This window comes from Micropterus dolomieu, linkage group LG12 (genome assembly GCF_021292245.1).
Source record: "Micropterus dolomieu isolate WLL.071019.BEF.003 ecotype Adirondacks linkage group LG12, ASM2129224v1, whole genome shotgun sequence".
Taxonomy (NCBI): Eukaryota; Metazoa; Chordata; class Actinopteri; order Centrarchiformes; family Centrarchidae; genus Micropterus; species Micropterus dolomieu.
This window is the reverse complement of record NC_060161.1, coordinates 36,819,426-36,832,760: the sequence shown is the minus strand read 5'-3', so window position 1 is coordinate 36,832,760 and position 13,335 is coordinate 36,819,426. Positions and strand designations below refer to the sequence as shown.

Sequence of the window (13,335 nt, the reverse complement as noted above, 5' to 3'; positions counted from 1 at the left end):
GTCTTGGTGAACTAGAAAGTAAGCTGAATGTCTGTGGTTAAGTCATTGTGAGGAGATTTTCACAAAAATATGTGTTGTGGATTAGAATTGCTAACCGCCTCTTTAAGGCATGCTTGAAGTTTAGCTAACTGAGGGGAACAAGATCGGTCCAAGCACAGGACCTTGTTGAACTTGTGACTAACTTTGCTGTGCACGTAGGATTGGTTAAAACATACAAACTGAGATCTGTCCGATAATTAGAACTCTAACCAGCTTAGAGCGGTTCCTTTAATGCCATTTCCCCAGGTCCCTCTGTGGACACATTGTGGGTTATGTTCCACAGACATGCTCTAAATGTCATTTATGGTTCAGGAGGACGTCTCACTTATTGTCTTTCTCTCTGTTTGTCTGTCTTTGCTATAGAAACGGAGAGGAGAGGGACCCAAACGTCACCACTGTCAGCACTGTGACAAATCCTTCACATGCCCTACATATCTAAAGCTTCATCTCAGACTTCACACTGGAGAGAGACTGTACGTTTGTGACCAGTGTGGGAAAGCTTTCATTCGCAAATTTAACCTAAATAAGCACCATCTTATTCACAAAGGGGAGAAACGGCACTGCTGTGACCAGTGTGGGAAAGGTTTCATTTCACTAGGTGAATTAAAAAGGCACAATCGTGTTCACACTGGAGAAAAACCATACCGTTGTGACCAATGTGGGAGAAGTTTCAGAATATCAAGCCACCTACATGTCCATCGACGTATTCACACTGGGGAGAAACCGTACAGCTGTGACCAATGTGAGAAACGTTTCACTAGATCAGATAATCTAGTAAAGCACAGACGTGTTCACACTGGGGAAAAACCGTACTGGTGTGACCAATGTGGGAAATCTTTCACTACATCAAGTAACCTAGATGTCCATCGACGTGTTCACACTAGGGAAAAATCCCACTGGTGTGACCAATGCGGGAAAGCCTTCAGTACCTTAAGTAGCCTAAAGAAGCACAGTCTTCTTCACACTGCGGAGAAACAGCACTGTTGTGACCAATGTGGGAGAAGTTTCATTTTTTTAGGTCACTTAAAAAGGCACCATTGTGTTCACACTGGAGAAAAAACGCACTGCTGTGAACAATGTGGGAAAGCCTTCACTACATCAGGTCAACTAGATGTTCATCGACGTGTTAACACTGGGGAGAAACCGTACTGCTGTGACCAATGTAGGAAAGATTTCACTACGTCAAGTGATATAGTAAAGCACAGACGTGTTCACACTGGAGAGAAATCGTACTCGTGCGACCAATGCGGGAAAGCTTTTTCACAGCGTCGTCACCTTAAAGCCCACAAATGCATTAACTCTGCTTCGTTTTGAAAAAAATTTCAGAGCCAAGCAAGCTGTTCCCTCCTCTCCCCTCATGCCTCGATCGCGTGTTCATTTACAATTCAAATTAATTTAGATGGCGCCAATAACAACAGTTCTCTCATTGCGTTTCATAAAGAGCAGGTCTTTTTTCAAGAGGCAGCAACCTCGTGCAGAACCATTAACCTGTCACAGTATATGAAAATTTAGTGAAAATGCTGAGATTATGTTAGTATGATGTTACTATATTACTAAACGCTGACTTGAGTAACATCAGGTCCAGTGCAGCTGACCTGCTGCCCAGTCGCGCATTCACTTCAAGGAATGATGCGTTCAGTAACTCAGTACCGCAGCGCTTCTTGGATTACCAACTGTAAAAATGTTTTGGAAATAGGAATCTGTTATTACCAGTTACTGGGAAAATGAGTAAACGTAAAATGAGAAAAGTAAGATTAGTAAAGTTCCAGCCCAACACTAACAGTGGGCCTAGCTATGAAATTAAATTTTAATTTAATGTTAGAATATTATACTAATTTACGGATTCTGTGCAACCAAAATAAAGATTTATTATATATTAACAATTAAATAATACTCACAAATGGCAGGTTGATGATTTAGATGAAGAAAGTTAGTTGGTAAAGATGGCCGGCCTCACATGCTCCTCCCACGGGTTGGCACATGCTCCCCCCCCGTCGCCACTTGGGGGGCTCCTCAACTTTGAAAACTTCCAAGAACATTTTTGTTCCGCCATCACTTTTCGTAAAACTGTCAATATTTGCAAGCTACACAGTTGATTTCTCACCTCGAAACTTCTCAGAAGTAGATTTAGTGCAGAAATAACCTGTGAAATTTGAAACTTTCTGTTGCTGGCCCTCTGTCCGGCGTGCGCAATGATGACGCAGTGAATAGTGACGATTCTCTCGGACCAATCAGCAGTCTGCCGTGTTTTTACGTCACGTTAGTATCACCTCAGCTCACATGGAACCTCGACAGAGGTTATACGAAAAAAGGTACCAACAGGTACAACTTTTCCCCGATGGAAACCCAAAAACAGCGAGTACAGTCAAGTGAAGTCGGCCGCTACCATTCAGTGGAAAAGGGGCTTTACACACTAACCGCACCCTCCCAGAAATTCAAGAAATTATTGTTTTGTAAGGACCTGAGCACAAAACATGCAAGGACTCTATTGAAACTGAAGGATTTCTTCTTTTTTTTGGGTGTGTAAAATGGCTCGCTAGCGCCCCCTAATGAGCGTACGAAATATCTGTGGTACATGTCTAGACATACAAGAAAAGCCTCCTAGAGCAATGCCTGACACCCAACTGGAAGTCGGCCATTTCGGATTTAATGGCCTAGAGAACTAGTAAAATCGACTTCAAATTTACCCTGTGCAGTTTAAGCCCATTTCTGATTAAAAGTTGGACTAACTAGTGCTGCACGTTTTTGGAGAAAATGTCATATTGGAATTATTGTGGTCAATATTGTAATTCATGATTCAATTAAAAAAAAAAATCTTTTAATTCTTGTAAGTACATATTTCGGGCACTATTCAACCAGCGCTACAATGGAGTATTAGCTCACCGTCCAGTAATCTGCCAAGTTTTTTTCCTCAAGAAATTGCTTGGTAAATAAAATATTAAACAATTTTCAGTTTATTATCACACAAAGAATCAGCCAATATTCTGTATATAACTGTGAAGTTTGAACCACAGAATGTTTTTAAACACATTTTCCTCCTTGAGTACTATTTTTTTTTTTTTTTTTTTTTTTTTTATCTGTATTCACTGTTTTTATTTGATTTTGTTTAGACATTATTGGGTCAATATATGTCACTGATACATTTTACATGCTGGAGTTTGTTTCCTGATGTATTTGTTAGATGTGTCCAGTTGTGTTTTTGGGGTTGTGGCTTTGATGAGTCTTTACTGTGTATCTCTGAAGTGGTGGAGGTTTCCAAGATTTCATGTGGACCTTTTCTCTCAAATAGCTTCTCTCTTGCAAATATCAATAGAAGTGATTACCAGAGAGACCAAATCTATTAGCTGTATCTTTAGTCCACTCCTTCTTTTTCCTTCATTTCTTGTTCCTTTGATTACTTTACATTTTCTTCTCCGGATTTTAAATGTGTTAAATGCATATAGAGTAGTAGTGTATTTTGATCTGTTGTTGAATGTTATTTTGAATCTGTTGAGGTTTGTTCAGACTGAAAGCAAAACCAATTGTAGTTGTACATGTCGGCTCAAGTCTAAAATGTTTCAGCTTAAATGAGAAATTCAGCTTTATCTTTGACGAATGAACAGAAGAAAAACCAGAAACTGGAGGAAAGAGACTACAGAAGTGGAGTTTCTGTTGTCCCCTAAGTCTGAAGGACTCGGTATGCTTCAAACTAACTAGATCACATGACGTCTGTTCAAAATATCAACACTGAAGACGGGGCAAAAAAGTCCAAATGTTTCTGAGGCCTGAACCAGGTCCACTGGATACCTCTGGGTTTAACTGTTGTGGTTTGATCCAGTGTGTAGTGAGGAGGAAGAGGCGCTGAATAAACAGGGACTACAAAACCACTACAGATGACATTTGTGTTCAGTCTGAACAAACCTTTGTTCTTGTGAAAGTCTGATTGAATCAAATATTATTGTGTCTTCATTATATGATGCCATTTTTAACAGCTGTTTGCTTTCTGTTCTGTCAGTAAATGTGTTGCTTTCTGTTTAACTTGCATCCTGCCAGGGTTGGTGCTGTAATAATCTGAGCAGGATACTTGAGACTCGAGTCCTTTTCAATGTTCTCATTAAATTAGTCTACACAAAGAGAAGCTTATTGTTATTTTCAGCTCTGACAGACTGAAAAGACTTCCCACTCGAGTTTCTCCGGTATCTTGTGATGTATTTTCATCCTTAAGATGGACCTTTCTGTCAAGACAAATAAGTAATTGTAATGATTATTCAACATGTTTAATAAATCATTTATTCTTCACGAATTAGTGTGTCTCAATGTGTGTGTTTCCTTTAGTACACTTACATGCAGTACACAGCCAACACTATGTACTTGCTTAGTTCGTTAATTTTGCCAGGGTAATGTCTTAAAAGCCGTGTTTCGACCAAAAGTCCCCAGATCTCTTTTCAAGAAACTAAAAGGTTCCTTCAACCCACTGTTGTGTGCGTTTCCACCATGGTTTAAAGACCTGCAAAGATTAGGCAAATTAACCAGCTGACGGCTGTAGCTGAAGTTGAATAAAAGTTAAATACTAATCTTCTGTCCTGTTACCTCAACGCCTCTTTGTGTTGACTTGTAGTGGCTCCATATGGTGTTCAGGCACTGCAAAGATCTTTCTGGAAGTTTGTTTACAGCATGCTGACCCTGCAATTTAAAAAAAAAAAACAACAAAAAAAACATTACGATTTTATTATATTTCAAATATTAACAAATATCTGCTGTATTGTTGATCACTTAAATCCTATAGGTGGGTTAAGAATGTAATAGGACACTTGGAAACACCCGAGATGGCTATGAGTGCAAAATGTACTTCAATGTGAGAATAATACTTTGATGTATTTCCCCTAATTCAGCTGTTAAACGTGTAAACTGTGCAGATAAGCTCCAGAAGTGACTCCAGAAAATAGCATTTACACAGCAATCATTTCAAACATACCCCATTTCATGCACTGACGATGTGTCAAAAGAATTGACTCCTGTTGTCCAGCGGCCTGTTTCACCACTCACTGATTTCAGATTAATGTAAAAAGAAAACATCCTGTTTCCACTGACTCATTTCACTTCACAGTGATAGCAGACCACCTCAGGGAGACCCTCTGTCAAAATAAAAACATAACATTGTTACTCATGTTATGTAATGACACGCTATTTTATACTACGTCACACTAGGTTTATACTGATACTTAGTAAGTAAAGTTTATTTGTATAGCACCTTGCACAGATAAAAATCACAAAGTGCTTCACAGTAAAATACAACGTATAAGAAAATTTTAATACAGATGAAAAACATAAGAAATAAAAACCATTAAAACGTGCGTGGCGTGCGCTCTTTTGTTAATGTGAGTTAAAAGCCTTGCAGCAGATTTCTGAACAGCCTGGAGACGGTAAAGCTCCTTCTTGCTCAAACAAGTAAAAAGACTGTTACAGTAATCTAAACGAGAGGAAATAAAAGCATGAATGATCATCTCCAACTCACCCTTTGACACCAGTGTTCTTAATTTGGATATATTCCTTAGTTGGAAGAAACAGTTTCTGACTAGTTGTTTAGAGTGGTACTCTAAGGACATTGCTGAAACAAAAACAACACCTAAGGTCCTGAAGGTCGGCTGGACAGACGAGCATAAATCACCAATACGCTGTTAATCTGAGGGATTCTACTTTCAGGGGCGATAATCAGTGTTTCTGTTTTCTCTGAGTTCAAAAAACAGGAAGTTGTCACACAACCACTGTTTAATAGGGGTCAAGCAGTTAGTTAAAGAAGACAATTTAAGGAACTCGGTTTCCTTGAACGAGCAGTACAGTTGAATATCATCCGCATACAGATGGTAAGATATGTCACTGAATTGACTAATTATCTGTCCTAGAGTAAATATATATTAAAGGAAAAGGATGGGTCCCAAGAAAGAACCCTGAGGTTCCCCACACGACAGTCCTGCAGTTTCAGACATGATCTGATTTACATAAACACTAAAGCTGCTACAAGAAAGGTAGGATGAAAACCATTTTAAAACTGATACAGACATCCCAACCAGATCATGGAGTCCGTTTATCATAATATTTTGAACAATAGTATCAAAAGCAGATGAAAGGTCCAAGAGGACGGTGTATTCCTTAGAGTCAGCTGACATCAGAATGTCACTAGAAACTTTCAGTAATGCAGTTTCTGTGGAATGAATTTTACTGAAACCAGACTGTCAAACTTTGTCAAACAGCTTGTGGTTCTCTAAGAAAAGGGTAAGTTGCTCTGCTACAACTATTTCTTGAATTTGTGACATGAATGGAAGTTTGGATATCGGCCTGTAGCTCTTAGGTTGTAATGGATCCAAGCTGGGCTTTTTAAGTACAGGCTTGACAACAAAAAAACAAGGAACTACACCAGTTAAAAGTGAAGTATTAATCATCTCCACAATACAGGGGCCAATAGAATCAAACGCTTGTAGAAATAGCACAGTAGGGAGAACATCCATAGGACAAGACGAGGGTTTCAATGTATGTAGCAGAGAGGTGATGTCCTGTAATGGCACAGGTTTAAAATATGACCAAGAATGAGCAGGAGACAGGTTACATGCAGAGTAACATCTCTGATCTTATTTACAAAGAAGTGAAGGAATTCATTACAGTCTGATTTAGAGGACACAGTTGCTTGAGGGGCAGAAGGAGAAACAATTGCATTTATAGTGTCAAACAAGATTTTAGGATTTTGCTTATTAGAGGATATAAGCTGAGAAAAGAAGCGAGTTCTCGCATTTCTTAGCATTTCATTTAAGGTAACCCTTAGTTCTCTCAGATGAACCTCAAGTTTAGAAGATTTCATTTGACATTCAACTTTTCTACAATTTCTCCTAAAACTGTAGATAGTTTCATCGATCCAAGGACAAGGTTTTTTAAGGGAGACAATGTTTGTTTTAACTGGTGCCACTTTTTCTAAAACTGCTAAGCACTGATTATTAAAAGACTGAGATAAAACCTGCATCACTACATCCCATCAGTGACCACGGGTCAAACAAGGCAGAGAACCTCTCCGCAGCGTCATGATTAATAATCTGCCTTTGGGCCCTAAATCCCAGGGGCAGAGGATCCAGAGGACAGTTAATGTCAAAGAACACACAGCTATGATCACTCACATGAACATCTTCTACACGAGCATTTATTATATCAAGACCAAGTGAGAAGACAAGGTCCAGGGTGTGACCCTTAATGTGTGAGGGTCCAGTAACATGCTGAGTAAAGTTAAAAGAGTCAGTGAGGGATAGGAGATCCGCAGCTGTGTTACATGCGATATTATCGATATGCAGGTTAAAGTCCCCAATAATTAAGACTTTTTCCAGTTTGACGATAGACGATAAAAAGTCAGTAAGAAAGACGCCAGCCGGGCCAGGAGGACGGTAAATTAACACAACAGCAAAATGTGTTAAAAGCATCTACTTTGAGCATCTGTGATTCAAAAGAGAGTTTATAGCTCTGCATAAGAATCTGTCACGATGCACAACAGAAAGCCCACCACCGCGGCGTGCCATGCGCGGCGTCCCAGTAACAGAGCAGCCGACAGGACAGAGCTCATTTAAGCAAACAAACTAATTTTCCCTTTGCCACGTTTCAGTTAAGAACATAAAATCCATATTCTCACTGGCAAAAAGCTCGTTAAGACTAAAAGTTTTGTTAGAAATGGAACGATAATAAATATATCCTGACTTCAAAGTAAAGAGTGAAGAAGAAATGGCCCTCTTTCAGAAAAAAGATTTCAGAAAAAGGTATGAAATGTTAATGTGAAAGGTAAATGCTGCTCTGTCATGGTTATTATGCGCCAACAGAATGAACACACACACACACACACATCTTAGTTTATTTATTTAGATTTATGATTAAACATATAGTAAATCCAAATATATCTCAGATTCACTATGTAATTTATATACAATGATTATCAAAATATTGCCTGTAGACACACAGACACACACAACTGTCTATAGATTTGTCTCTAAGAACCCCTGCCTTGGCCAACCTCAAAATGGTTAAACATGTTGTAAATGTGTCCTACAGTAAATTGATGGAGATATCTGTTGTGCTGTGAATAAGAATCTGTGTCCCAATAGACAGGAACGTCAACCTGGGGGGTGTTTCCATGTTACCATTATTTATTTTGTAATTGTTTTGTTATGCTATGCAGTGCTGTAAAATCTTAATGGTGAATCCTGTGTAGTGAACAACGGTGTGGATTTGTGCATTTTATATTGAATAAATCTGGAGCTACTCTAAATTCCTTTCTCCTCCCCAGAGAAGAAGGGGAGGGGTCAAAGTTGCTTTCTCTAAGTGCTATCCCGACCATAAAACTGGCACCTTTTTGATTCCAAAGCTGATAACGCGGGGCCTGACTGTGAACTTGACAAAGGGACACGAACCAGCCATTGGCATCTCCCTGAACAGCCTATCAAAACTGCCCCCCCACACATATGTTTCCGAGGCAACTGACCTTATTCTTTGTTTTATTACCACATCAAAGGGATACTCCTTGTCTCACCTAGATGTGACATAACCCAGGACAGCCGAACTTTAAATGGCTAAAGACTGCAGTCTCCAAAGACTCAAAGCATTTAATTGAGTTTAATTAAATCTTTAGTTACTTGACTATGTTTGCCACTATTTGAGTAGTTATGTTAACTGTTGTTGCTATCCGTTGTTGATATTAGTGCTGAAAAGAAAGTTACTTGTGCAGTGTTTTTATTTTCAAACAGGCCTTTGTTCGCTTGAAGCTACACACCTGAAGTGCCGCGACATCGATCTGCCTTCAGTTTGTTTTATTTTCTTTATTTCTTTTGTTTGTTAAAGTTATCAGTCCTTTAAGTTACACTGGACTAATTCAGGAACGACCAAGTTCCATTTTAAGCCTTTTTCGTCGAGCCAACTTCACCGAGGTCAGACCAAGCCACGTGGTCTCGCCAGCTACAACGAAGGAAACCTGAAAACAGCCGAATTGCCAGACGGAGGAGCCGTTTTCAATCAGACACGGAGAACCCTAGCAAAAAGCCAGGATCGGCAGCTAGCGTGGGACCAGCAACAGGCCAAAAGCAGGCTGTCGACAAGCAGTAAGACTTAACACACGTTCTGTGATCAGATGTCCATTTTAACTCCTAAATTATAGCATTAGTTTACTTTCAGTAGCTCTTCTATGCCGTATGAGTCAAATGCTTCCCACAATCGAACCTCCAGGCTCATTGCTCAGCAAATGTTTATGTTCCCTGTATCCAACCATCTTTTATCACCTTAGTTAGAGAATAAATTCACTGTAATATAATCAAAAGCTGTGTGTGTTACCTATTTCTAGTTCCTGCCCAGAAAATTGACCCTTTAGATATGAGACTGTGTATATGAGAATTGTATAATCATTAAAACTACCTAGAGGTCCGGAGACTCTAGGATTGTAACCCTTAACGAGGAACATTGATTTTATGAATCTTAAAAATTCATAATTGGGTATCAATTCTCATAAATTTATTAAAATGCATAACTAATAAATTTAGGTCTGCTACACCTGTCATATCCTATATACTGCATATATACTGTATATATCTCCAGCAACTGCAAAAATGCAGGACATTTGCGATCTTTCTGTTTTGAATGTGCTTTTAACAGTTTTGGACACAGTGTATTAGCATCTGAAAAGTGTGCTGCAGATAAACAGTGTTTTGCAGGTGGTGAAGTAGTAATGAGAAAAGAGTTCATGGATTTTGGAGAAAGTGGTCATTGAATGCATTTTGTGTGAAAGCAATACACTTCTGTTTTGCTGACTGTGTGAAGAGTTTTGACAATGTCACTTCAGTTTTGACCAATGCAGGTTAGCAATAGAGAAAAATGTGAATGTTTTGTGAGGAGCTCTCCAGTTTGTCCTGAGGGCCGAACAGACTGACAGTGACAGGAAGCAGCCAGCAGGAGGCAGCAGAGGAGCTTCAGTTTGTTCAACAGATGATAGTTTTCACTTTAAACTCACTGGAGGAGCAAACTGTGTGCAGAGGGTTTGTGTCCTGTTACCTTTAATAGAAACAACCAGTCCTCCTATAATGGAAGATCAGCAGCCCAGTAAGGTTGTTGTTATTTCATTAAACAACAGTTTATTATGGAATAAACAGCATGTGAGCAAAATATCAACTGAAACATCAAAGCTGATGAAACTAAAGAGGAAGAGGTCGACATCAGCATCCTCAAGGACTTCATCACTTGTGTAGCATCACAGCGCAGAGTTTCTAATAAGGGGGTTAGAAAAGCTTCTCTGAGACCTCAGACCTCACTTAACTCCCCCTCTTCAATGACAGTACAAGTGCCACTTTTGGAGACATTTATAAAAAACTTAATCCCATAGCATAATGGCTATGAAAGAAGCGTCTCTATATTGAAGTTTATCAAGCATCGCCTGAGGAGGAGAATGTCACAGGACAATTTGGAGGCCTTCATGATGATGGTGACGGACAGCACCGGATGTTTTTTGAACAACAAAAGGCCGATAATCGAACTTTACTTGCTTAACAAACGTTACGTGCGCAGGAGTGAGTGAGAGAGATATTATTGTTATTATTTATTCTCCTGCAAATTAGCAGAGAATAAGATGATCCAGCTGTAGCTCTGAGTCTGTCCTCTCTGCTCCACCTGAAGCTGTGAGCTGCACTTTAACAGAGGCCTGAAATGAACTTGTGTGGATTTGTGGTGAGGTTAATCACCTGATAGGCAGAGGAGCCATTATACATATTTCATTTCAAAATCTATGTTTTGTCCCCCCTTCTTTCCTAATGTAAAGTTTTGTTTTAATGTAAAGTTTTGTTTTATTTGCCTTCCTGGCTCAGCCGATTTCTGCATCGCTCTTTAACAAGCCGGCAAGTGAAAAACTTTCACTTTCCATTAACGGCGTATTAAAAGCGTCTTCAGTCTCTGCAGAGCAAATGAAGACTACACACTGTAAGATCTTTGTCAGACGATCACTGCATTGATTGAGATATTAAAACTGTCCTGTTGTTGAACAGAGCATCGCTTTGGACATAAGCCTGTTTCTTTTCTTTAATACACATTGGTTACTATCTGTTTTATAGTGATGTCCGACGGTGAGTCCAGAAACAGAATGTCGCCGGTGAAACTGATCTTTCACTCAGCAGCTGTTATTTATTTTTGAGAGAGAGAGAGAATATGGTGGATAAAATAGTCCTGTTGGGTTTTACGCATGACGCACAGCTTCCTCTGTATGGAGGTTTACCTGCTTAACCAGCAAGCTGCTCTTGTGTTACTGCCACAATATTTCTTTGCGTTGTGAAGATTATTTAGATGCTTCAGGAATAATCAGATTGTATTGGCACCCTGTGCTGCTGTAAAGCAAGCGGTTTTTTTGGCTACATGTCTGTTGTCCGGGCAGCAAAAGTGATATTTTAAAGTGATCTTATAAACACCTTCATGGAGATGTAAAAAGGAAAATAATTGTAGAAATAGCTAAATTACAGATAATTCTTCACTGCTTTTGCAGGAATATGTTAATGGGCTACCCAAAAAAATAAACTCATCAAGTTGCCTAGTCTAATGCAGTAGACAGTCCATTTTTACTCTGATAGTAAAAGATCGGTCCACCTGCGGCATGCAAAGTTTATAATGATTTATCCTGTATATTCTTTATTCTGGAAATGTCAGAGAACCCAGTTAGATTCTGAATGTGCAGAACTTTGAATATGAGCAGAAAACCTGCTAAAACACAGGAGCTGTTAAAGTCCAGGAGTTTATAACTGAATTAAAACTGATTTAATTTATTATTGATGAGGTATAAAGGTGCCACATGCGCATTTAAAGAGGTTACCTCAATGAGTCACGCCTGCCTGTGTGTTGATTCAGCAGTGATGATATTAAAAGTTGATCTGAAAGAGAAACGTATCTGAAAGCTGAGAGCTGCTCTTTATTATACTCTCTTACAATTTTAGATTTTGAATTGTTTTATTATACCTAAATAAATAAGGTCATGGAAGTTACAAGGTCATAAAATATCAAAATGTTCTTAAATATTCACCACATCTCAGCAACACCTGAATTTTGTGCGTCCCTTTTACATAATTTCCATGATAAATTGATGCAGAAAAGGCAGAAATTGGTGCAGAAAAACACCAGACCCCCCTGTTCATACTGTCACAGTTTTGTTGTTATATTATCATAATTAGACAAATAACATTACAGTTTAGCAAAATCAAAATGAGACAGTTAATAGTGTTGTTGTGAGTTTTGTTTTGTATAAGTAGAGGATGTTTACTGTTGCTTTACTGCTTTACAGACTTAACTTTGGGATGGGGGAGGTCAATTATTATGCGAAGATATTAAGTTTTATGTGCTGGGCTAAGCCCCCAATATTTCAAAATCCTAAAAACGCCCCTGGTGACAGAGAAAGAAAGTCTTAATGAACCTGGACTCTGATGATGTGATTGATAAGGCTGTGGAGAAAAGCAAACTCCTTCATAGTTTGTCAACTACAATGGTAAGACATGTTAATTATTCTGTGGCTATGCAGTGCTCTTGTCATATTCCAGTGAAACTTTAGTAACATGCACTGCACCATGCTTTGCCTTTTCCATGTTTTGGTGGAGCTGCTCTATGGTCATGAGCTGTAACGTCGAGACTTTGCGTTTGACTGTCTGTGTTGTGAATTTCTGCATTCTAGTCAGTATGTTGAAGCAGCTGCAGTTTAAAAGTTTTATTTTTAAGGAAACCAGAAAGCAGAGTCAGTCAAACCTGATGAGAACAGCTGACTTCAGTAAAATCATCACAGCAGTCTGACGCGCTGAACCAACTTCAGCAGCTACAGAGAAGCTGCTTTGTGAATCTGCTGCCTGAGCAACGGTAACTAAGGGGCGGGGCGAGACGCCGTGACATCGCGAGAACACTCCGCGGGATCCCGCAGCGCTCCTGTATCTCAGCCTGAAGAGCTCCGAGACCAGAATCCAGACTCAGTCCAGGACAACACGGTCCACCAGTCACAGCGGAGACCTGCAGGACGATGGAGAACCAGAACCCGGACCACAGGAGCCAAACAGCAGCCTCGTGCTCTGATAGCACCGATGTTCAGGTCAGTGTTCATGACTTCATCACGAGACTAAAGACACGAGGAAGAGTCTCGAGGGTCCGTGTATCATCCGTTCATTCTGTTGTTAGAGATCAGAGCCTGAAAACCCGCTCCAGGGTTTGTGTTGACGTGGTTTGATTTCCAAAGTGTCTCCGTGATTCCTGTTTTCATCTTGAAGAGAGGAAGCTGAAAGAAAAACTCAC

At 39.5% G+C, this 13,335-nt stretch overlaps 2 protein-coding genes and 1 long non-coding RNA gene across 3 annotated transcripts in view; 2 read left to right on the top strand and 1 right to left on the bottom strand.

The window, feature by feature from the left end:
• LOC123980206 (zinc finger protein 239-like) overlaps positions 1 to 4,321 on the top strand; it is a 5,249-nt gene extending 928 nt beyond the window's left edge. The window contains exon 2 of the mRNA XM_046064478.1: positions 403 to 4,321. Coding sequence (XP_045920434.1) covers positions 403 to 1,353 — 951 coding nt within the window. The 3' untranslated portion in view covers positions 1,354 to 4,321. The remainder of the gene's footprint in view (positions 1 to 402) is intronic.
• A 71-nt stretch (positions 4,322 to 4,392) lies between these two features.
• LOC123980268 lies at positions 4,393 to 5,104 on the bottom strand. The gene is made up of 3 exons (XR_006827453.1): positions 4,994 to 5,104; positions 4,609 to 4,701; positions 4,393 to 4,525 (listed from the first exon to the last, which is right to left on the bottom strand). It is a non-coding gene; the product is annotated as an uncharacterized LOC123980268 (long non-coding RNA).
• A 7,805-nt stretch (positions 5,105 to 12,909) lies between these two features.
• The window catches only part of LOC123979973 (zinc finger protein 665-like), a 19,583-nt gene continuing 19,157 nt past the window's right edge, over positions 12,910 to 13,335 (top strand). The window contains exon 1 of the mRNA XM_046064085.1: positions 12,910 to 13,135. Coding sequence (XP_045920041.1) covers positions 13,067 to 13,135 — 69 coding nt within the window. The 5' untranslated portion in view covers positions 12,910 to 13,066. The remainder of the gene's footprint in view (positions 13,136 to 13,335) is intronic.